Below are 24,530 nucleotides of genomic sequence, written 5' to 3' on the forward strand. Positions count from 1 at the left end.
CTCCGGAGTGACGCTGTGCACCAGGAGGATGTTTTCATAGTATAACTATCGATAATTAGATAAGATTAGTTAGCGAATTTTCAAATTACTAAATTAAGGGCACGAGTTCTGAGAAAAGAATTAGTTATGTTTTGAAACACCCGAAGCAGCTGTTTTCTGTGTGTTATGTTTCGCGTAATTATTTTTTCGGCATTATAAAAAAAACGCGCGAAATTTGAAAACATCCGCAAGATTGTACGTCCCCTTTCAGCGACGCCAGCGGTCCCAGGCTTTATTCCAAAGTATTAACATTGCTCAGTACGTTGTACCCCTTCTCAATGCAGCAGCGCACTGTATTGGCTTCGTGCTTCAAGCGGAAAAGGCAGGTCGCAATTCGCGGTGACCACCGCCAATACTGATGCTTCGCCACTTTAACTATGCCACCCAATGAGGCATTGAGCAGAGGTAATTCTTCTTCCTAATAAATTCTGGGCGTTTTTCTCAGTTTCCGCACCAGTAGCGTCAAATTTTGCGATCGTTTCGTCACGCAGTCACTCCTATTTCAAAACATCAACGTTGGCACCGAGGCTGCTGTATATATACACTAGCCGAAACCACGCTTATGAAGCGGCCTGAAATTTTATTGCAGTTGCACTTTAAGTATCCCATTCCTGAGACTTTCACGACTGAGGTTCGACTTCATTCTGCTTCGTCTCTATAAGCAACGGCACCGGTGCGCATTTCTTGCAATGATGAAGCAATTGTCATGCGGTTTCATTCATCAGAGAGTAGTAAGCAGGTAGCGCCTGAACGGCATGTAGTAAACGCTGGAAACGGCTTGCCCAAAGTTTTTCGCGTGCCACTTATATTATTGGCTAATCTTCAGACATAAACTGGCTAGCTTCAGAGGCACGGAATATGATCTGGTTATTGCTGATTTAGTGGCTACCTTCGTAACATTGCATGCCGCTCTCTGTGTGTAAAAACTAGGGAGTTTGTTAGCTTGTGCCAGGACTACAAAGAACGGCAATGTACTTTCACTTAATTTTTTGCAAGAAATACTCTTTGCCAACTCAGGTGAGGGCAAAGCAGTAACGTTGTTGCCACAGCAGTAAGAACTGAAAATTACCGTATCTTGTGGTCATCAGCTTTTTCAGTGGAGATAACACATATCATTAAACTGAAACAAAGGTCGATTTGTTGGTGTTATTAGCTGGAGAACTGAATAGAAACAAATACATGCTTCGTTGACGGAAGAATATCCTACACTGGTATTTTCGTGTAGAGCAAAAATCAATTTCTAGAAACATGTGCGGCCATCATCAAAAAGCTCATGCGTCAGCCTTAGGCCACTTACAGGGTGTCAAATGCCTTCCAAGGTATGGTAAACATTCGCTTAGACACGCTTTGATAGTTCCATATGTAAATTCACGCCATAATCATCTTTATGCCAGGAAACAGGTGAGATATTTTACTTAGAACGTTAGCGCCACGTTTGCCTGTGCGAATTTACACTTTTTTATTGGATGGGTTATTTTTCCTCAACATAAGAGCAGTGGTTCCTAAAGGGAACCCTAACGTAAACATGAATTCGTCTACACAAATTACATTGGCCTTCTTAAGCAAGATAACGCAGCTATAGTTACATTGAACTGCCTGACTAGGGCACGCTGCTCTCTGGGGGCACTGGAATAAAGCCCAGTTCCTCTAAATTAACTGAAAAGTAGGAGAAATGTAAGTGTACACACAGTGGATGTCGCAAAACGTCTATCCTGCGGTAAGTTGTTCAGAACAGACGGTTAGTCACCCACTAGCTATAATTGAGTCAAAACGAACTCGATTTCAAGTACATCACACATTTTGTTCTTTGAGAATACATATAAAGGGTGCATACTTAATCTGTACCGCCACATAATTGTTGCCCTTTTTAAGCATAAAACAAAAGCAGCTCTTTCATTTCCCCTGCATTGGCAACAAAGCGGGTGAACCGAAAGAGCTACAATTGAGGTATAACATTTGCTTAGGTGATCCAAGAGCGAGCTGCAGCGCAATTAAGGTTTGCGTGTTTATCACATATTTGTGTACAAGGTGCACTTACCAAGCCATATTTTGCTCCAGCTGGTCGGCATAAGGAATGCACACTTTTTTGAATAATTATGCAGCAAATTATGAAATTACTAAAGTACAGGGCTTCCCGATTGATACGATTTAACATTTTATTACTACCATAAATAGAAGAACTAACGATCTTTATTCCACAAATTGAAATTATGAGCTCCTTTCAAACTTCATGTCGCAGAGCATGCTAATGAAAGCAGAACTACCGTTTACGACGTAAACATTGCTGCGAAGAAACTATATTATCCATCTCACATGCTTCTTCATGAGCCCCCTTGTGCAAAATTATGACTCATGTCTCTGCTGAATACATCAGTTTAGGCACAAAAAAAGGAAAGCATATTAATTTGTATTCAATGGCAATACGTTCGGCAACCACGATTTATAAATGACAAAAACTGGCGGGTAGCGCCAGAATAATTTTGAACATCTGAGGTTCGTTAAGGTCCATCTACATCGAAGTACAAAAGCATTCTTGCGTTTTTCACTCATGGAAAGTTACCCGCCGCAGCCGAGGTCGAACCCACGACCTCACGTTCCCCAGCGAAATGCCAAAGCCACTAAACTACCGTGGTCTATTCGCATTGCAAACGGCCGAGTGCTTAAGGACACCCTGCATAAAGGGTTAGAGTAGAAGCGATAACTGGGTTTTAGAGCACATACAGAGCACAGACAGAACAGTAAACCTATAGCTAAAATGACACTTTAAAGAAACTGTATAGTGGGGTTAACTAATTCGGAAAATGTTTTGTATGTGCAAAGAAAGACAGTTTTGACACTAATGGCCTGACATACATACTTTTCTTCAAATAGCCTGGTTTGGCGCAGCCGAAATAAAGCGTTAAGTTTAATCATCAGGTAGGTAATTCGTATGTCGCTTCTAGTATGCATTACTTAACGATGGTGCATTTAAAACAAAATACTTCTGAAGAAATACTGCACCGTATGTCAGGTGTTTACGTTCTGCATAATACTAGAAGGGAAACTTGGGCGAGTGCTTGGTTATTCACGATGTTAGCCTAACTCCTCGTCCGTTTCGCGCTGTTACTTTTCAAATCCTGCCATGATACAGTATACCGTGAAGTCCGATAGGCCACCGCTACTTACTCACGAGCAGCGTTATGGATGAGGAAAGGCCTGTGGCGACAATAGGATTGAACTTTCTGCACGCTAAATGTATCAAATAAGCCGTACTGACTGAATATTTTACTAAGCATACTGGCTACACAAACGTGGCATTTGAGTCCATGTTTGAGCAATGTTTTAGAAGTGAATAGTGAGAATATATTTATGCGATTCTCTTTCAGCCCGACTCGTTCCTCCTCAATATGACATTGGCAGCAAACGACTTCCAAATAACATCAAGAAGCTGTTGTCATTACTATGAGAACCATAGTATCAAGTGCTTTCTGTTCATGAATCACTAAGTATAATCCATCACCAGCCGATATAATGCAAACGCGTAGTGGGACTGGCGTTGAGATTCAGCAAATCACAACCGTGCTTCGGAGTGACGCGCCTTATTAACGCGACAGCGTTAAGGAGCTCGTGTCGCAGAAAAGCCGGTGTCGTCGGCGTCGGCGGCGTTGGCTGTGAGCGATAAATCCCAGCAGGCACTTCATGAATAAAAAACAACTTGCAAGATGGGCTGGGTGGGAATCGAACCAGGGTCTCCGGAGTGTGAGACGGAGACGCTACCACTGAGCCACGAGTTTTTTTTATTGCATGTTTTGTGCTATATATATATCAAACAACAAATAACATTTGAGAAAACAAGACAAATTTACAAGTTTTCAGCACCAAGTGTCAGCCTTATAGGGCTGACTATTTTAGAATTCTTCGAGCGCGGTCAAGGGTTCCACCCTTGACAGCCACGCAGGTACACAATCTTGTGCTTTCTGAATTTCCACAAATCTCGACATGCATTCTCGGAAAAGCATTCGTGCAGGCCGAGCATCCGGATCGCAGTGATACCCCGCCATACGGGCGCGCCATAGACAGTGAAGGCCAACTAGCATAATAAGGTCGAATGGCAGTCCATCATCGTTTTCTATAGATAAATATCTAATACCCTGTGGATCTAAAGGAAAATCCTTTTTGATAGTCCTCTGAAGTACATCCCAAAAGAAGACACCCGCCCAACAATCTAGAAATACATGATCTATAGTTTCTGGTTTCTTACAGATCAAGCAATGCGAGCCCCAGGGTAAGAAAAACCCACGATCTTCTAAAAAGGTTTTGACATTCAACGTACCCGTGTGAAGCTTAAAAAAGAAAGACTTGGTCTCTGGCGTTACTTGCATTCTTTTCACCCGCTTAAGCACGTCTTGCCCTTGACCTCCACTGTATATGGCCCTGTACATTGGCACAGGGAGAACTACATCGCATACATCTTTGTACAATGTTTTACGTTTCACTGTAAAAAGGTACTCATTTGAAAATCTAACGGACAAAAACCATACACTTAAAATAACTTTTTTAAGAAATCCACAAACAGGACCGCTCATATTGTCTGTGCAGACTACATAGCCAGGTAACGCGCTCCTTAGCCTCACTTGGCACACCGTGCGCAAGAAAGGATCGCTTAAGTCGCGGAAAAATAAAAACCGGTTTACTACCTGTCGTATAAAAAGGTGCGTCATTCCCAAACCTCCGTCTTTAGGTCGCCTGAACAAATTCGTTCAACTGCATCGTTCTCAATTCGAAGCCCACACAAATATTGCGAATACTCGGTGCAACTTCTGTATATGTACCCTTGAACAATGCAATACCTGCATGACATACCATAATTTTGCGACAAAAAATAGATTGCAGACTGTAGCTCTTGCAAACATGGACAGATGTCCAGCTTTCCACTTGTTCGCTTTTATCTGTGTTTCTCTTGTTTGATCTTGCCAATACTCATCGTTATTTTTGGAATATTTCAGCGGGACGCCTAGATATTTAACGGGTGTCGTCAGCCACTTGACATTGGCGAAAGTGACCGGGGTGGAAGGCCATTCTCCGTGCCAGAAGCCAAGACACTTTCCCCAGTTTACCATGCTTCCAGTTACCTTGCCAAAACCCGTCACTACAGCGATAGCTGCAGCTACACTCTCTTTATCTGTACAACAAACTGCGACGTCATCCACATACGCCAGAATTTTAACTTCCGATGCATCTAATCTGAAGCCGTGAATGTTGCTGCTTTCAATGATCGCTAGGCACATTGTTTCTATGTATATACTGAACAGAAGGGGACTCAGTGGGCAGCCCTGGCGTACAGAACGCTTTAGGTTAATGGGGGCCCCCACTGACTTGTTAACAGTGAATCGTGTAGTGCAGTTCCGGTACCCCAAAGCTACCCCATCTCTAATGATGGATCCGACATTAATGTGGTCTAGGATGTCAAGCAAAATACCATGAGGTACACAATCAAACGCTTTCTCGAGATCGAGCTGTAGAATTGCTACCCCTGCTTGCATAATGTCGCAGCACTCCATCACGCACCGCATCTTATGTATATTAGTCACAATCGAACGCCCCATAACTCCACATGTTTGGTGAGCACCAGCCAATTCCTTAATTACTTTCTGTAGCCGCCTTCCTAGCACTTTCATCAAGACTTTATAATCACAATTAGTTAATGATATAGGCCTGCATGAGGAAACCAATTTTAACTTCTCTGTCTCTTCTGTCATTGGTATTAATACAGTATGTGCTTCCCCAAAAGACCGGGGCAGGACATCTAGTTCGTAAGCTTCATTAAAAAGGACTGTAAGCAGATGAGACAATTCTTTTTTAAACGTCTTGTAAAACGAAGCGCTCAGACCGTCAGGCCCTGGGGACTTGCCGAGATTCAGGTTATCTATAGCCTTTTCTACTTCCGTTTGTGATATGGGTGATTCCTACTCTGTTCTGGTGTCATCTTGCAGTCGTGGCATTCTCTCAAGGAATTCTTCTTTGAACCTCTCTGCATTCACAGGTCTAGAAGCAAAAAGCGCTTCGTAATGTTGAGCAAAAGCACGTCCTATGCTGTCATTGTCTGTCATTGCTATCCCGTTATCTTCAATGACATCTATATGGTTCCGCCGGGCACGACTTTTTTCGTGTCCAAGTGCGCGTTTTGTTGGACATTCATCTATAGCCATCGCGTCTACCCTAGCTCTCACTTGCACTCCGCGATAACGGTTCTCATCATAAAGCTCCAGTTTCTGTTTGATACTACGCAGATATTCGGCATACACACCTGGCGTTTCGCATTCAAGCGCTGTTAGCTTTTCAAAAATCATCTTAAGCTCTTTCTCTTTCTTTTTGGCTTCAAACAATAAACTGCTGGATCTTTCTATTGCTTTAATTTTTATCTGTTGTTTAAAAATTTCCCACTGCTCTCCAATTCTTTCCCCACTATCTTCATGGATATTCTTAATTGCACGAATCACAGCTGCATTGAAAGATTCATCCCTTAATAAATTGGAATTCAATTTCCATTGCTCCCATGAAAAACTCTTGCTCTCTTTCCTTGATCCTATTTGACATTTTACAAGGCAGTGATCAGTAAAAGAAATTGGCGAAACACCATAACTGCGGCACTTTGGGATCGTATCCACTGACAGGTGCAGGCGATCCAAGCGGGCATGCACTGAGCCACGAGTTCGATGCTTCAATGTGGTACAAAAGCGCCTCTAGTGAATGCAGTGTTGCCTTAGAAACGAGCTCTTTCTAAGGCTCAGGCCTGCGTCGCTTGCTCAGGCGCACATTTCGTTGCCGCGCCGAACGCGGCGTTGCTCAACGCTCAACGCTTGAAGGCGAAGCTTAAGCGTCCTCCAATTTTTTCGTTCATGGTGTAGGCGATTATTTATTGCTATTAGCATCCTTAGCTTGCTTTCCAGATTTTAGTCCGCTGCGATCTAGACACTATTGTGTGTCTGTCTTAAAAAATAGCTTTTGCGATGGCTCGTTTCGACTCCGGTTTTCTCAGCACAAAATCCCGATGCTCTACCCGTTAGACCATGCACCCATGCCTGGGAATACCCAGATAAAGCGCTTACTCGTTTCAATCGTGCCAGAAAACGCTTTCAGATGCTTGGCACGTGAGTCGCGTCACATGGCAACAGTTTATTTGTAAAACTAAGAATAAATACTCGTCTAGCTGATAATTAAAATAAAGTTGTGTATCTTAAAAAGATTCCTATGCATGTGCGCCGTAGGTCACTCGAATAACGATCTGCTGAACCGCAATGCTAAAGTTCCAGCGGGGGAAAAACGTCTGCGGCTAGGAATAGGCATTTCGTAAAAGCTCTTTTTTTGTCGTCGAGAGGCGCAGACCCTCTTATCTGAGGTGGCCAGCAGGACGTCTCAGGCGGTGGTATAGGGAGGTCGGGCTTAGGGAAGCTTTTTGTTTCGGCTCGTGAAAGTGCGCAAAGTCACGCAGTACAAAATACAACCGTTGTGCTTTGACTCCACTATGACGTCAATTCAGGCGACACATAAACCGGTTGCAGAGCCTATGTAACAATTAAAACATGCCACCTGACTGGGCCTTATCGGCTTCCAAGCTGGAAGAACCTACACCACATATTTGCAATTAGTAACTAACCAGAAGCCATGAAACTGTCCTAATGACTACTGTAGATTTTAAATAAAGGTGCTTTTGACAGTACCGTGTATGGCTATGTTGCTTGAGTGCTAATCACATTAAAGGCGACAGACATCATGACGTGGGTTCTATCGGTATTTTTTTCAGCAGAGGGGTCGAATTTTATATGTTAAAATGCAGGAAGAATTCTAAGCCGAGCTAGCGCCTAAAACGGGATACACAGCACGCGTTAAACCTTTAAATTGAATGATGTGCTTCTGGCTTCTTTAAAGGGATACTCAACAACACTTTTGCCGACGAGATTTTCAGCCCAAATGAAAGCTTGGGTGCAGACATTGGTTGACACAATCTTATTTCCAGGCACCAACTAGCGGGAAATAATTATATTACATACATTTTTTCGCAAAATCTCGCGTCTAGCGGCCATGCCGTGAACTAGAGGAAGTGACGTTTCCGTCAAGTTGTCTGTGCCGGATACAGGCGACCAAGCCATCGCGCGCGTCTCTCCACCCCCGTGGGTGGCAGCGAACGACGTCTCAACAGCGCAGTTGCTTTCGGCCGCACACTCGTTTTCACAGGCGGAGCTTGTACCCGAGTCTTCGACATTACCCTTTATGTTGTGTGCTGCTTTGTTATGGGATTAGTCAAGCACCTGGCACAACGCAGGAGAATGCCTCTACGCTGCTGCGCGCAAGGATGTGGCAAAAGCACCATCGGGCGAGACAAGCCGTGTCATAAACCTTTCCGGCAGAGACGAAGCGTCGAAGGATACGGATTCACGCTGCGCGCTCATCGCACCCATCATGGGTGCAGTGAAAGCATGACTTTCAGTTCTCCGAACACTTGGTGTACAGTGACTATCGAAGAGCCCTGCTTTGCTGCAGAGCTGCGGCATGTTAGAGAATGGGCTGCGCCTAAAACCTGGCGCTGTCCACCCCCCCTCCCCCCCACTCATTTTCTCCAGAAAGTGGACAGTAGGAAAGAATGGAGCAAGCAGAAGGTCATTCCAGAAAAAAGGACGATATAGTTTTGGTTGTTTTGTTCTTTATTGCACAGAGTAAAAACGAAGACGAGGTTGGCGGACGATGTGCAAAGGTATCGTGCCATCTTTGAGGTAACAGCAACAAGATCTTCGTACTGCTGCTCTCTCGAGGGGCGTTCACTGTGCAATCTAGCACGGTCCTCCAATACTTTTCATCTGGTCATGAAGTAACGTTATGGGAGAGCTTCACATAGCGTCCATAGTGGACGCACTACAGCGGTGGTGCAAGTATAAGGTGGACTGGAGTAGACGGCCGAACGTACGCCACGGGCGCTCCATGCGTACCCTCACTATTGTGCAATGGTCGACTGCCTTTATCGGCGTGTGAGTATTGTCGATACAACGTGCAAATCACCGCCCTGGTTCTGTACAGTGTTCGGAAACTTAAGCGCGAACAATTTCGAAATAATTTCGCCTTGTTTCATTTCCAGCTTCAATTGCATTCAACTGCGTTCGTGTACTATAGTATTATGCCTAAGGGCAAGCTTTTGAATTAAAAAACAAAGTGCGTTCCAAACAGCGGCCTAATTGATTATTTGAATTGTACACCTGGACTACTCCAGCGTTAAAAACCGTCTACAGAGCAAGTGGACGTCACACTTTTACGTAATTGTGCCACTCGTGCACTAGCTTTCACTAGCACCTTGCATAGTTGCGCGCTCACGAAACAATGAGAGACGGACGTCAGGCTGACCACCTTTGTTGCAGCTGCTTCTGCGAGTCGGTACGCATGACGTCACGGTGGTGGGCGTGCAGCTGCGGCGCGCTCACAATCGTCCAAAATATAGCCATCCCTTAATATATCCGTGGCATAAACACTGCGTATCGGAGCAGTAATGTCTGCCGAGTCGAACTTATTCTATATTTTTGTTCAGTGTCCGTTTAAGGGATTTGTTAAAAATTTATCAGTCCCTGCAGATGTGAGGCCAGGTCATACCGAAGTTGTAATCAAAGCTGTCTGCTCGAGACCACCATTTATTTTGTCTCCTCGAGGCCAACGCTGCGTTGTACGCCGCGTCGCTGGCGAATCTGTCAATTTCTTTTCGCTTACGCTATTGACGTTAGTAAGGCGACAAGGTGGAAGCTCCGAACTCGAAGCGTAAGTGTTCCCGCCGAGGCTCTGCGCCTTTTCCACAATAACAGAAATTCTTCTACATTGTGAAGAACAATAGCGTTTGTCATTTCTTTCATAAATTCAACATTCAGGATATTCCTTCATCCGTCTTCAAGTGGATCCGCACTTTATCAGAGAGAAAGGGTAGCCAGTGAGCGAAAGGGACGAAAAGTAAAGGAAAAAAGGCGCTAAACAGGTGGCCTGTGGCATTGTTACAAAGCTCAAGTTGCTTTAACGCTAGTTTGTTTGAATGAGGATTTTTAACCCAAACCGCGAATTTCACTGACGCAAATGCAGCTGGGGTTGAAAGATTTTCACAGCAACATGCAGTAGGAGCAGACGTCAGATATAAAGGTCACGTGGTTGGCACTCGAGATGCGGCCAGTCGCGGGCTATAAAACAGGGTGGCTGCCTAGGACACATAAATCTGCCTAAGGCGACTGGTGCATTTAAAAAAAATGGCTTCATACAAGGCTCTGCGTTTGGCCATCTTTGCTCTTGTTGCGTCGCTAGCCATGTGAGTACCATCTACCCGAAATTCGGTATCTATGGACCCGTGAAATACCTATAGCGGAAAACGAAAATATTTCAAAGAAGTTTTTATGCTAATGAAAGAGCGCTCATGTTTCCTATTCCGTAGGATGAAATACCGTTGAATATCTCACAATGAAAACTGAGATCCCTCGCCCTTAAACAAATGCCCCGCTGTAATATGATTTCCCTAAACTAAGGAAACATTCATGTCTTTGAAGAACACTACGCAAGCAGCTGTACTAATTTCGTCCAGATATGCGCAACCTTAATTGAGTACTTATAGTATATATTGCTGTCACATTTAATTCAGAATTTCATATGCCCACGCACAGCTGGCCAGGTTGGACGACATTTCCAACGAAATATCGTTTGTGAGCAACGCCACCTTCTTGTCATTATGTTATCTCTCGCTTGAGCTATGGGGTCAGGCCTTGATTGGAAATGTAAATGCAATGTACCTGTTTGGGAGGAGATACGGCCGACTGGCGTGTTACCATTTGTGCCGTAATTTCGGGCCACCTGAAGATTCATCTTGAGATGTAAGAATACGATTTGCTTCTGTGAGTCCTTAACTGGACTGCGTGATCATTAATTAATATCTGCATTCTAGCGGGCAAACTAAGACAAAAGCTGAATTATCGCAGCCGTATATTGGGCCCAGCAACTTAAATTGGGGCGATAAGCACCAAATGGGGCATGCCTATCATTAAGTCGACTAAATTCTGGCAAAGTTACCTACCTTGACTTCCATGTCCGCTCAAGAATAAAAGAAGGCTTCGGCATTCACAAAAACATAACAAACCGCCCAGTATTTTTTATCTTTATGGAGGAATAATATTTGCCTCAAGTCGGCACTGTGTGGGTGTCTGCTTACCTTGCTATCTCTTTCACATCCAAAAAGCGCAAAGCTGTGAAACAGCTCTGCGCTGTAGCTGCCGTAGTGCGTCTGCAAAGGGATAGGTGAACCACATGATGCCATTGGTGATGTGACGTACACCTGTGTAGAGTGGGAGTAAAAGAGCTGTTGCAGTCACATTGATGCCATAATTCTGTTGTTCCGTCTCAACACGGCCACGGGCATCAATTATACGTTTGCCACTAGCAACCCACCTCCCCCATTCATCAGCGCCTATCCAGAAGTCGACGCAGCGTTGACGCCGACTGTTGTCGGGTCAACAAAAGACCTCTCTACCTGAACCCGACAACCAGAATCAGCGACGAAAAGTACTAGCGTCGAATGCTACCGTGGTAGCGGCTTGGACCTCAGATTCCCAAACTGCTTCGCGCTTGCGCCATATGCGGTGGCAATGGTGCGACGTAGTAGACTGAGTACGGCGGAAAGGTGCGATATAATGGATGGCATTTTGCGATTGATTCGACGATTCTGATTGGCCGCAATAGTCATCAGAGTTGCTAGTCTTGTCGCCAAGGGAAGAAATGGTATTAAAAGCAAATTTAGTTGAATACGTTAGCAAGTGTACGGATTGTGTGGCCCGGTTAAAAGAGACGACGACTCTAGGAAACAGCAGTGACAAGAACACCTGCATCAGTTCAGAAGCTTACCCCAATAGAAAATTCGGTAGCCAGTACTTTCGCACTCCTTCCCTTGCTCTCTAGGATGCTGAATTTGATCTTCTGGATGCGACTATGAGTGGTTCTGATTGCAAAGAAAAAGAAAAAGGGAAAATATTTGTTTGCATTTTGTTGCGCTTGGTTGCGTGTATTGCGCTTACGTTGTTGGCACGCTATCACCCTTGACAAGTTTTTCACATTCATTTTTCTTGCTTCACTCTGGCGTCTATGGAGTGTGCTATCCTTGTCAGTAAAACCAGTTGTTAGTCAGCGCTTGTGTGTGCGTGTATCCCTTCTTGTGGCTTTCTGTTTGTGCTGTTACCCATATGTTTCAAGATGAACCAACTCGCCCCAAAAAAAGCATTGACCTTTACTACAGCAGCATTCTTTTGTATTCAGCATGATGTTATTGACTGGTTAACATCCCTGCCTTCCTGTATTCTTCTCTCTCTCTCTCTCTTGATGCCTTTCACTTATAGCGTGTTCATAATTACGTTACAAATCATCAAATAATTATTTTATGGCGAATATGTTACGAAATTGTGGCACAATGTGCGGTGATGATCATTCATTGCCCGGTGTCAATAATACGATCCCTTTCACAAATATGTGTGTCTGTAGATCGGCTGTGCAATCGGGAATAAGTGGCAACGCTGAAGTGGAGGTGTGTCCGCAGCGAGTAAGTATTGGCCTTTTCTACATTACACCTGCAGGGGGGCTTTTACGCGCTTTTTATGCACTTTGACTGGATGTGGTCGCCATCGGCATTATGTCGTAGTACGGTCACTGCACATTGTTTCCCACTAATAAACCGCAAGGCTCCTGGCGATCAACTCGTTTTCCCAAATGTTTTCCTCTATGCGTCTTACCCCTGAAAACAATTATGGACCCTCGTGGCCGTAGTTATCGTTTGTCGTGGCTGCTGCAATAGTGGTTTTGCTAGTTGTTTTTTGTTTTTTGTTTGTTTTGCTGTCCAAATGGCATGAAGCACTAACGCATACCGCTTTTATAAAGTTTATGCACCACAGAAGTCGCACGGTTTTACCGGCTACTGGAACAGACTGCTCGGAAATTAAGTGTTTTCTAAGAACACGTAGCTGGTTCCAAATCTTTTGCGACTGACTTTACATATGATTCGGGGAAAATTGAGCAAGCCTTGTATGTCACTACAAGCCCCTCCCCACTCATTCGTCCAGTTCACCATTTTGCTAAAGATTTTGTGCTTGGACCACTTTGCATGCACAAATTTTTAGTGCGGGGAATGTTCTTAGTGTCTGTAAGAATATTGGTGGGTATTCAGGTTCTTCTTCATTACGGTGCTGCTTTACTCTGTTTGTCTTTGAGTGAGCCAAAGTAACCCTAATTGCACAGTTTATTTACTATTGTCCAGTCTTATCGGTAGTAAGGTGTTCTTACAAAGACAACAATCTCGTATATTGAGCATCCTCTCGTGATGGCTGCATTCTGAATTGGGCACAATTCAAGTGATGAGTATTTTTGATATATCCATTAATATTCAATAAACGTATTTTTTCCATTAGCCATTCATCACATTCTCCTTTCTAAGCATAGGCGTGTTTATATCACTTGCTATTATATATCATTGCTTTGATTTTTCAGGTATAGTAGAGTGGTCCCACTGCTAGAGAGTGGATGACAAGACGTGTCAGTAATATCAAACAGATCAAATGACTAACATATGCTCCTGCTTCACTAAATTTTCCAGGTTCAACCAGTTCACACGCACCGATCGATGGTCGGCGGAATTTTCACATGTGTGAACAAGAAAATTGACAGTTGCACAGCTTTTCCTTATTACAGTGAAGTAGTACTTCCATCGAGAGTCCTGAAATAACTCTTAAAGATACAATGAACCCTCGCAAATGAACCAACGACGCACAAAGGAAATACCTTCCCTTTATCAGGTGCTCAATTTCCCGCGAGATTGAGCTCAAGGGTGTAAAATAGGCTGTTTTGAAAAGGGCTGACGTTGTATAGCCAACCGCAAGCAGATAATAGCTCTGTCAGATTTAATGACAAAGCTCTCTCACGAAGTTTATATTTGCAGGCGGCTTCTGACTAGAGACAGCAGCACAAGACCTAATTGCGAAAGAAAAAAAATAATTTTGATGAAAATAAATTGTGCTGAAATCAGCGACGACGATTTTGAATGTAAACTAATAGTCGCTTCCTCCAAGAAAGCTTTTCACCTTATTAAAGGAATGGTGCAGCTGACAATATCTACTTGTCGCTATAAGTTTGTCTGTATAGAGGTTGTTTCATTGCGTGATTCCGTAGAAAACCGATCAGCTAACTAGCCCATCTCTCGCGGTAGTAGAAGTGGACGGCACGTGGGTCTCAAAGAACTCTCAAAGTTGGCGTTCACCAAAACGTGCCATACAACGCGAATGCGGGTGCGCTTTACATTGACGCTTTTGTTTCTACCACCAAGCACCGAAACGGCGCCTCTTCCCCCTCACAATCACAAACTATCTCTCTGACTGACCGCGAAAGCGGGCGAAAGAGCCAAAAAGTAGAGGTGGGCGAATCGGATACGAATCGAATATGGATCGTAAGTAACAAATATTGAATAGCCAGACGCATAGCATATACGTATTTGCATTACGTATATACGTATACGCGTTTCTATATTATTAGGCTTGCACTAAGTAGCGCAAGAAACGCTCACAGCTCACCAAGGCTGCCAACACAAAAAAACAACCGCACCAGCCGTGATTAGGGTAGAGAAATGCTAGCCATTGCTACCAAGAGTTCAGCAAAACCAGCTTTGTCAACAACTTGCGGAACTGGCGAGAAAAACCGAAACAGGCGGAGAGGCGCCAACATTGAGGCGTACCATGATGGCACGGAAGTTGGCCACTCTGCTGAGCTTTCGCAGTTGAAAATGACAACAGAGGTTGTGTTCAGTACTACAGAAATTTCTGTTGTACAACAGGATTTTTCTGTAGTAACTACAGATTCCTGATGGAGCGACAGACTTTTCTGATGTACAACAGACATTTCTTGTTGTGACTACAGAAGTACACTCTGTCGTATGTCTGTTGTTACAACAGAAAGCTGAAGCTCTACAACAGATTTTTGTAGTACTACAGAAAAATTTGTCATCACTACAGGCACCCTGTTGTCCCAACAGAAATGTTCCTGAAGTAACCCGAAAAACTTCTGCAGTGCTACAGAGAGCTGTTGAAATACTACAGAAACCTATTGTGGCAACAGGCCCCCAATTGTCACAACAGAAGTGTTCCTGAAGTAATGCGACCAACTTCTCTTGTACTACAAAAAAATGTCGTTGCACGACAGAAACCTATCATTGCAACAGGCCCCCAGTTGTCATAACAGAAGTGTTCCTGAAGTAATGGACAAACTTCTGTTGTACTACAGAGAACTGTTCCACAACAGAAACCTATCGTCGCAACATGTACCCAATGATGACAACAGAAGTGCACTGAAATTGTGCGATGCGACAAGCTTCTGTAGTGTAAAATTATTAGTTTTCTTCATCCACAATTAGGACAAAATGGGCTTCTACTTAAGCACATTTTTTTTTGCATTGCCTTAGTGCAAGAAATACCAACCATAAGACTATCATTCCATTTAGGCGGCAGTTCTGTTTAAATAATTTCTGTTTACATATGTTCTACATTATCTGGATACAATAACATTATGCCGTCATATTAACAATAAAATAAGATCGCAAAACGTACCAAAATGTTGGTTTTTATTGTAACAGCTAGTACACAGGTAATTTATTTTTACCTAACATAACTTTGATCATAATTATGCCATGTTTTAAGTATTAGGAATGATTTGTATAGCACAGCTGTGATTACGAACTAAACGAAATAGTTTACATTTTCAGTGTGAAGCGTCATCGAATGGCTCATGTACAGACGACTGCATTTGCGTATGGACGCCCGGTGCACGAAATGGTCTCTGCTTGAAGTTTGGCGACGAAGTAATATAGGGTCTAAATTTTGCCAATAATGAGCCCTAAAAGAAAGGATGTCTTCCCAACTCAATATAGGAAGACATTTAGATTGAAATTCACAACGCACAATTCCTTGACCAATAAATATTTTACTACACATGAAAACCTAAACCTGGCACTGGAGTTTGTCTCTTTATTACAGGGCATCCTTATATTACGCACCACCGAACCTTGCTGCTGCATATATTTCATTTCATAAACAAGCATTCAGGAGACGTACAAAGATGTAGATGAGCGCTGTGATTTCTTGTATCATTTTTTTCTTTTGTTCTTTTGCTTTAAGTGTGCAGGAGTTTCTTTTTCTTCTCTGGGGTTCACACGTGACGTAACGTCTTATGAAACTAAATATAAGCATGCTTAATTTTCTGTGTCGCAGGGCACGTCGATAAAAGAGGGTGGGAATTCGCTGCATAGATAGGAGCAGTGCCTTTTGGACACTGGACAACGTATTCGTACGGTTTGCCCCCAGCACAAGTGATGGCTGATGTAAGGGTAGCGCCGGCCTGAAGTCTCCGGTGACAGAACTCCTCAACCCAAGAAAGATTGTGGGGAAGGAAGCAGGTACGCTGGTCTTAAGGCCATGGGTGCAACGCCGGAGGAGAAACTTTTGCGCAATGAAAATAGAAGGGTGGTCTGAGGGTTTTGAACTAGGAGGAGTTAAGGGTGTCGAGAAAAAGGGATCAATGCAGTCCGCAAGGTCGTTATTGTGGTCGCCACCATACGCCTGCGCCCAATGGACAGTAATGTTCGCGCGTGTAGTATTATGCCCGAGTTCATCGCATTTGCACTTACATTCAGGCTCGCAGATGCACGAGGAATTCCGCAATCACTGTCATTTACGTCACGTGTTATGCCCGGGGGGCTGCCTTAGTGCTTAACTGCATATACCATTCAACAGGGTGCACGCGTTATAACTTCATCAAAGGTTTCAAAAATATGCTGGGGAACTAGCGGAGGGCCCTGCAAGAACGAGAAAGCTTTCCTTGCCGTTGCGCGCCTAATTTGCGTACTCGCGCAAATTGTCGCTCATAACAAGAGGCGCAAGACGACTTGATGAGCGCGTGCCTGAGCACGCGAACAATATGCGATAGAAGGAAACGGTTTCAATTCTTCCTTTTCCTATGCAGAGGTAGATTCTCACTCTACATTGCATACGTGTGTCTGTACCACATCTTTCACCGGAGCGAAGTGATTTGCAAGTATAGGAACGAGCAGACGTGCGTGCATTGAGAAGCAGCACCAATGGCCAGAGAACCATGCGCACGTGTCAGCAAACGGTTGGTAGCCCTATCTTAGGATTTTAGGATCTTAGGATCTTAGGAAATTAGGATCTAGGTCTTAGGATCTTAGGAAATTAGGATTTTTTGGAACAAGGAGGCATGCGCAGAGGGCGACAATAATTGATAAGAAACATTTACCTGTTGTCAGATGTTTTTTTTTGTATGTAAACGTTTTCGCCTCATGAAATATTTATACTGGCGTATATACACGTCTGTATAAGTAATACATATGTAGCACTAAATTACCACTTGAAAGTCAGCGCTTGTCCCATCTCATTTTATTCTTCGTGTTTACGCTTACGTTTTCGTTTACGTTTACGTTTACGCTTACGCGGTCTTCCCTCTCACACTCCACAGGCTCTTTATGGATCACCAACTCGCCCACTCAGCCAAGTTTGCTGTCAGTTCCGCTCACACCAGTACGTAAATTAAACAGCTCAGCAGAAACGCTAGTTTGCTTAACAAAGTACGCACAACGCTCATGCTAGCAGCGCAAGGCAGATCGTGGTAGAGCTTTAGGTTGTGCGGTATTCAGGTAAACGTAAGCGGACTAGGCGTTTTGCTGGATGCGCGGAGGCGCAAACGTGAACGTCCTGCACGGTGCAGCCACCACGTGGCGCAGAGCTCAATCGGACACAGCGCTGGGCAGTATCGAAGATAAATATATCTTAGCTAGTATCTTAGATGCTTTGAGGCTATCTCGTATCTGTGTCATGATACGTCTTTCAAGAGATGTATCAGTATCTGCATTTCCGATACATGAAAGAATACATCGTGCAGCTAAAGATACAAGATACTGCTATTGCGACATCACCGTGCGGAACTATAAACGTTCACTGAACTCCGCTTCTCAAGCTGATACTGCTGCCACTAAGCCACCTGAATTTCCACAGGCACTGACTGAATTTTCTATTGTCTGATCTAACAGGTAAGTTGACAATACTTCATGCTTAAATCTAATAGCTATAATGGTGCCGCCTGTATCGTGTTTGTATGTTTGTACGTATTCGCTGTGATTGTGTGGTACGGAACGGCCTTTCTATTTAACTTAGATATTTAGTAAAGCAATAAAGGGGGCTAGTTGGTGAACGTTCATGGTTATATTGCACTCAGTTTTACAAAGACGATATTAAGAAACGATATTAAGCGCTACGTCCGTCCACGTCCTGTCCTTTCTTAATATCGTCTTTGTAAAACTGAGTGCAATATAACCATGAACGTAGATATATTTTTCTTTTTTTAATCTCACCCGTAAATTTTCTTATGTTTCAAATCACCAGATATTGGGAGCTATAGGTGGCAGTAGTGTGAATAGCGGCGATATCCTGCGACGATTTATGCCACTACAATACGTGTGAAACGTATTTGGACGGCACTAGTTATCTCTAGAAGGAAAATCGTAAAATGGCACGTTAATGAATATGTTGCTAACGAAAGCTTTACGCAGTCAGACAAGTATAATATCAAATATCATTGTGACTTTATGTGCGGTCTGTATTTAGGATGCTTAAAGAAATGTCGCTGCCAGCGTTCTTACTGCGGTACACCTGTGCCGTGACAAGGCGTTGCGTAAAAGGGAATACGTTTAGCGACAAGATAAAACACAGTAGTATTTGCGCCATAGTGCAGAGGCTTCTTATTGAAGTTCTTGTAGTTAGATGGCAACCCTCTAACTGTTCTGCAAGCAGAACAGCAACTCCCATTAATTAGAAAGCGACAAGCAAAAACCGCTGACAGTGCGGCGAATAAAGAGCTTTCATGTTAGGTAGCTAAAGCAACGCAAATAAATTGTTTCGAAATGAACATATTATACTTTGAGCAATTCTGCTCTTACCAACACTAATAATACGAGATTTTCCTCTAACAATAATTTTTACTCCCTCGAATTACCACTAATTATGGAATGTTTACTTCCCTTTTTGCGGCCATTAAATACTGGAGCAAACTACCACCCCATATTAAAGCCTGCCACACAACATTAACATTCAGGAGAGATACGAAGAAATATTTACTAACGACACTACTGGCTATTGATTCATTACTTTAAGTATATATTGTCTACAAATCTATTTACCAGTTTTCAATGCTTCTGTATTTACCTATTGTATCGACTGCTTTTATTTACTTGTTATTCTATATCATTCTTTGTCTTCTTTTTTTCTCCTTTCTTAGGCATTTTAAATTTTTGTCGCATAGTCTATATAACATTTGTACTTTGCGTATTGTAAGCATATATTTGTTTCTAATTATTTGTTACATTAACCTCGTGTTCTTTGACATGTGTCATTCCTATGTTTCCATAACGTGTCAATTCCTACATATTTATTTATTCATACGCTGTATCGGTTTCATTTGCTTTAGTTTTGAACTTCAATTATTGTAAGCAACTTTTTGTATTTGTTTATTTTTTCATTAAGTTCATGTTTTCTGATGTCTGTCGCTGCTATACTGCCATAATGTATCAATTCATGCAATGTTAAATTACTAATAGGAGGCCCCCCTGACAGTTCTTGCAACTCCGGGACCTCCTTCTGTGCTAATGATGAATGATGAAAATAAAAAAAAAATAAGAAAGACAAACATTTTCAGATACCAATAGATATTTCTTTAAAAAAAAAACAAGGTTGCTCGGAGTTAAGAAATTTCAAAGCAAACATTTTGGTGCATACGCGCTTGCTGCTATATCATAAGATCTACAATAAGACATGTGAATGTATCGAAGTACCTTGAGATATAAATGGAAAGTATCGTATCGGATACAATGAGTGCAATAGTACCTTGTATCTGTATCTCAAATACTTGTTACCTGACTATCTTGCATGGTATCATGATACAATTGCAAAGTATTTTTGCCCAGCCCTGAATTGCGAAAAACACAAAGCTAAGGTCGCAGTAAACAAGCGTATTCTACCTCACTGGGTGTGGAATTGTGGGGCAGCGGCCTATTCGCGTCGCTGTTGAAAATTTACACTAAGGGCAAAATAAAACACATAAGGGAGGCCCTATAACGTAAAACTATTCCAGTCTGTTTTTATTCCAATCTTCTGACGCAAAATTTACCTAACCACCGACGCAAGCATCGGGTGGTAACTGGCAGCGTTTGAAAAGCCCAATCAAACGCGCTTCTCGTTTATAGGATGTCACTTTCTTTTCCTTTCAAAGCGAATAGCATTCCGTGTATTCGGCAGTTCTTATCTAAATGGCTGAGAAGAGGAGAGGAGCACGCTGAAGTGGAGAGAGTTTCGATGGGGCCGAGCCAGCACAGTGAAAGTGGATAGCCGGATGAGGAGGGTGGTGCCAGCATCTGTGATTGGTCCGCTTCCCCTTATTTAGTCTGTGGTGGCTGATAGAAAATCGCGGCGGAATTCAACGGAACATTAAAAATGCTTCTGAAACTGATCATCAGCAAAGAACAGTTGGCAGGGCAATATCGCATAGGTGGTAAAACGTCTCAATAACATTATACTGCCATGCAAAATCTTTTATTATTCGCAAATAAATCCATGCTCTCCGGTAACTCCAAGTAGACATTGCCGCAGAGATCGGCGGACAGCCATCGTCTACTCCTTTCGGAACGGGGCAGACTCCGGCTATTCAGAAAAATTTTCAGTTTTGTTCGGCATATTAATGCGTCTTTAACGCGTACACGTCACATTGACGCGGTGAGTCTTTGGGTTCTTGTGACGTCGCGTGACAGGCAGGCAAAGTGGGCGCAGCCCGAAAACGTTTGACTAATAAAAATTGGTGATACGACGACTTCTTCGCTAATAGCATTCAAGGCGTCAAATGAGAAATTGTTATTTTTCTTTCGTTGAGTATAATCAGGCATTATCAGTGTGCACATATCATATCAGATCAGGCGCTTTCGCCATTTTAGTGACGTCACGTGACAGACACCCGCAGTAGGTGGGGGCATGAAAATTTTTTTAACCAATAGTGGAGGGCTGACTGCAGAATTGTAAATGTTTCGAATAGCTTTACGTTACAGGACCCTAGGTCACTGCATTACTAGCTACGTTCGTCTGGTTGAGCTCTGCGCCCTCAGGTTCCTGCACGCGGCTGACCGTTCACGTTTGCGCCTCCACTAATCCGGTAAAGCGCCGAGACCGTTTGCATTTACCGAGATACCGGACGCCGGTTTAAAGGAAGCCGCTTTAGTTCGCTTTCAAAATGAACAAAAGTGCCTACATTGAGCAGCTTTTCTGATCTAATTGGCTAACCAAAGGCGAGGAGCGCGCTCAGATGGCGCGGGTTTCGATGCTGCTGAGCCAGCACATTGAAAATAGATAACCGGATGAAGAGGGTGGTGCCAGCTTTTGCGAGTGGTCCGCTTCCCTTTATTTAGCTTGCAGTGCTGGTGGAAAATCGCGGTGGCGTGCAACGGAAGTTTAAAAATGCCGGCAAACGGATCCTCAGCAAAGAAGAGTGGCAGAGCGACGTCGTAAACGTGCCGAAAGGGTAAGATAACGTTATACGGCGGCACAGAAAGTATAAATATAGGGAAATAAACAAATGCTACTGGGCAGGTGCGAGAAGCTAGTTCCTGACGACCGGTGCACAGCCATCTTGTTTTTTCGGAACGGGGCAGCCTACAGCTATTTAAAAACATCAGTTTTGTTCGGCATATTATATAGTGCATCTTTAACGCATACGCGCCTCCTTGACGCGGTGAGTTTTCGCGTATTTGTTACGTCGTGTGACAGAAAGGCAATGTGGGCGCATCACAGAAACGTTTAAACAATATGAGAGGCCTAAAGGCTAAAAGGTGCCAAAACAAAAATGACTATTCTTTTATTCCTTCTATTTATGCATAATCAGCATGTGCACTTCATATCAGCGGGGGGCTCTCGCGGTTTTCATGACGTCGCGTGACAGACAGGCGAAGTGGGGGGGCCCCTAAGATTTTTAGACCAATCGTGCGTGGCTCATTACAGAATTGGAATAGACAAGTTACGAATAGTTTTACATTATAGCGTCCCTGTACTGGCACTCTCTGTTCACTGTTTTCTTTAAAACAATGATACCTGATTTTCCAACGCTAAATTTCAGACCTAAATTCCCACCTTTCTGTTCACAGATATTAGCCAGACCTTGCGTATCACTTTGCTTGTCAGCCAGCAAGAAGATCTCGCTCGCATAAAGCAAACGTGGAACCTTCTGCTCTACTACTGTGCCTGCCTGTTTGTAATGGAGATTAAACCAAAAATTACTTCCCTCTGGCGCCCCTTTCATCATTACCGTGTGCGTCATAAACAGCAGTAGGGATAAAGGGCACCCCTACCTGAGTCCCTTGTTGATATCAACTCTCGCCACGCTCCTTATCCTTTCCCATCAAACGCAAACAGTATTCTCAAGGTAAATCTCTCTGAAGACCTGTATACAATTGTCGCCTAAGCCTTCACCTTCCAGGATATCCCACAAACTCCTGCGGTGTACATTCTGACACGCTCTTTTAATGTCTAAAAAGGCCACATATAGCTGTCTGCTTTCTACTCTTCATATTTGAGTACACTAACCCCCGTATGCAGAGATGCAACTTAAGTCGAAGCACATGCTTGGCTTGATTTAGATGACGCCAGGCGTTAACGTGCCCAAAGACGCTCACTGCGTTTCCTTCGGCGCGTTCCCGATAGGCGTCACTCGGATCAAGTCAAGCATGTGCTTCGACTTAAGTTGCATCTCTGCATACGGGGGTAAGTAAGCACAAACAAGTTATCATTCAGACGCCTACCAATTGTGAAGCCAGTTTGAAGTTCTCCTAATATGCCGTTAGTGCCTGTTTAAGTTTGCAGCTTTAGTTTAATCGCCTGCATTGCTAACCTGTATATACCGATGTAATGGTCAACGGCCTATATGAGTGAAATCTATCTTTTTCCCTTTCACCTAAATAAATCAAATTCATTCTATCTTGTCGATAGCTGTCCGGTGTTCATCTATCTCTTAAGGTTTTTTCTACTGCTTTCAACAGAACATGCTTACTCCTTGGTTCTAGTTAATTCCTCAGCCTAACGCTAATGTCGTCTACCCCTGTGTCTGTGCGCTTAGCAATTTTCTCTTGGGCTTTCTTCCAGTTGACATTTGTCAGCACCAGCTCCTTTCCCAGCTTGCTCTATTTCATGCCTTTCTTTCCCAAATACGACTTCTTCATTGCCTTGGAAATATTCGGCTGGTACTTTCCGGATTTAATTTAATGCCACGTCCTCTTCCGTGGTATTTCTATCCACCTTTGTATCCACCTTCGTCTAGGATATCTTGTATCGTTCTAGACTTAATTCCTAATACGTTTATGTGGTTACAAAATACTCTAGGGGTGACCTTCTTTTTCTCAGTCATTTCTGACACCGAAGGTTCACTTTCACCTTTTATTTTAACTTGGAGATGTATCTACAAGTATACTCCCAGTAAATTTCCCATTCCCTGGATACTTCTTCCTGCGGCAACTGCGTTTTCTTTTTTCCGGCCTGAGCTATCGTGATGCTTTCTATTGTTTTGCAATCGCGTTTCGTATCTCCCTGTCCAACCAGCTTCTGGGTTTCTTTCATTCATTTACAACGAGCATATCATTTCTCCTTCCGTATTTCTGTCATAATAGACTTAGAAGCTCACTATATCCCACTCTTTGCTTGGCCATTTGCCAAGTTCTCCCTCGAGTCTTGCGACTATATTTGTTATTTGTTCAGTGTTCAAATTTGGACTGGCCATTTTAGGCTCCTTGCTCTCTTTCCCAACTGCATATTCCATTTTCAAAATGATACTTATACTCACTACCTATGCGGCTCAATCCTTCCTCGACAACGACCATTTCTCTCAACTTGCCATAAATTCCTTCCGTCATTGTGCAGTAATCAATAGTCATTTGTCGTTTTTCCCACGTCCCACGTGGTCTGCTCATCACACATAGGCCCTGTATTCATGAGAGCAAGATTATATTACTCACAAAGAAGTAGCATTGACTTGTCGTTGTTGCAGGTATAGCCATCTAGATCCTGTATGTGGACGTTCATGTCACCTAATAGGATAATTTCGGCATCATTTCCGAAAGCCTTAATATCAGCACTTCGCTAACTTTTGATTCTTCTCTCTGGAATGATTTTTGGTCCACAAACACCTCACGCATACCTAAGTTTTCTTTCATCTCATTACTCTTGATACTTTTGACATACTCTTGACGTATACTCTTGACAGATACTCTTGACATATTGAAGTTAATCCTTTCCTTTTGGCGCCCTGATGAATGAGCATTCCGACTTTCCCTCCCTTTCTTTCTGATTTAATTCTATTGCACCTTTTCCAAGCATAATATC

General features: G+C 43.3%; 1 protein-coding gene and 1 long non-coding RNA gene across 5 annotated transcripts in view; one reads left to right on the forward strand and one right to left on the reverse strand.

The window, feature by feature from the left end:
• LOC135912514 (uncharacterized) overlaps positions 1-24,530 on the reverse strand; it is a 91,386-nt gene that overhangs the window by 46,905 nt on the left and 19,951 nt on the right. For all 4 annotated transcript variants that reach the window (XM_065444968.1, XM_065444967.1, XM_065444966.2 and 1 more), the window contains exon 3: positions 11,240-11,362. In XM_065444968.1, the coding sequence (XP_065301040.1) occupies positions 11,240-11,362 (123 nt within the window). The remainder of the gene's footprint in view (positions 1-11,239; positions 11,363-24,530) is intronic.
• Positions 10,172-16,057, forward strand: LOC135912516 (uncharacterized). Its single transcript, XR_010567708.1, has 3 exons — positions 10,172-10,348; positions 12,559-12,616; positions 15,818-16,057. It is a non-coding gene; the product is annotated as an uncharacterized lncRNA (long non-coding RNA).

This window comes from Dermacentor albipictus, chromosome 2, assembly GCF_038994185.2.
Source record: "Dermacentor albipictus isolate Rhodes 1998 colony chromosome 2, USDA_Dalb.pri_finalv2, whole genome shotgun sequence".
Taxonomy (NCBI): domain Eukaryota; kingdom Metazoa; phylum Arthropoda; class Arachnida; order Ixodida; family Ixodidae; genus Dermacentor; species Dermacentor albipictus.